The sequence below is a fragment of the Lipotes vexillifer genome, unplaced genomic scaffold (genome assembly GCF_000442215.2).
Source record: "Lipotes vexillifer unplaced genomic scaffold, Lipotes_vexillifer_v1.1 scaffold1242, whole genome shotgun sequence".
NCBI classification, from domain to species: Eukaryota; Metazoa; Chordata; class Mammalia; order Artiodactyla; family Lipotidae; genus Lipotes; species Lipotes vexillifer.
This window is the reverse complement of record NW_006793169.1, coordinates 548,563-549,148: the sequence shown is the minus strand read 5'-3', so window position 1 is coordinate 549,148 and position 586 is coordinate 548,563. Positions and strand designations below refer to the sequence as shown.

The 586-nt window shown below is 56.7% G+C and overlaps 1 protein-coding gene across 4 annotated transcripts in view; it reads right to left on the bottom strand.

The window, feature by feature from the left end:
• The window catches only part of ANKRD6 (ankyrin repeat domain 6), a 71,301-nt gene extending 71,140 nt beyond the window's left edge, over nt 1-161 (bottom strand). For all 4 annotated transcript variants that reach the window (XM_007466255.1, XM_007466256.1, XM_007466257.1 and 1 more), the window contains exon 1: nt 42-161. In XM_007466255.1, coding sequence (XP_007466317.1) covers nt 42-161 — 120 coding nt within the window. The remainder of the gene's footprint in view (nt 1-41) is intronic.
• Nucleotides 162-586: the final 425 nt, after the last annotated feature.

Here is a 586-nt window from a genome sequence, read left to right as displayed (position 1 = left end):
CTTTCCCTAGGGAATGGCTAAAGTGTTTATTCTCTTGTTACCTTGGTAACCGCTACCTTGGCACCCTTGTTGATGAGCTGAACCACATTCTCCGCCTGGCCTTTGTATGCAGCTATGAGCAGGCGTTCTGAAAGTGCAGCGACCGCATCCTGCTGGCTCATGAATTAGGAGAGAAAGACGTTTTCCGGGAAGTGGTAGACAAGTTCCTTTGGCTCAACGCGATGCCACAGGCCCAGGCAGGCACCCTCGGGTAAAGACGTTCCGATCATTGGAAGGGGCCTTCATCACTATGCCATCTTTGGGACCTAGGGGTTACAGAACAAAGCTGCCATCAGCACCACTCAGCACCCAGGACAGGCCACACCTCTCCTCCCTGGTTTTAGGGCATCTGCTGATTGCTCAGTGCAGCGGAGGGGAGCTGGGGGAGACAGGACAGGCGGGAAGCACCCTCTGCAGAGCAAACCCTGAACTTGCACGTGGAAGGCGGAGAGTATACGGAAACACCCCGCTCCCATCCCCACCCCCGCAGACTCCAGACCACGGTGAGGTCTGCTCTGTGACTCCCAGCCAGGTAGCAGCGGCCTGA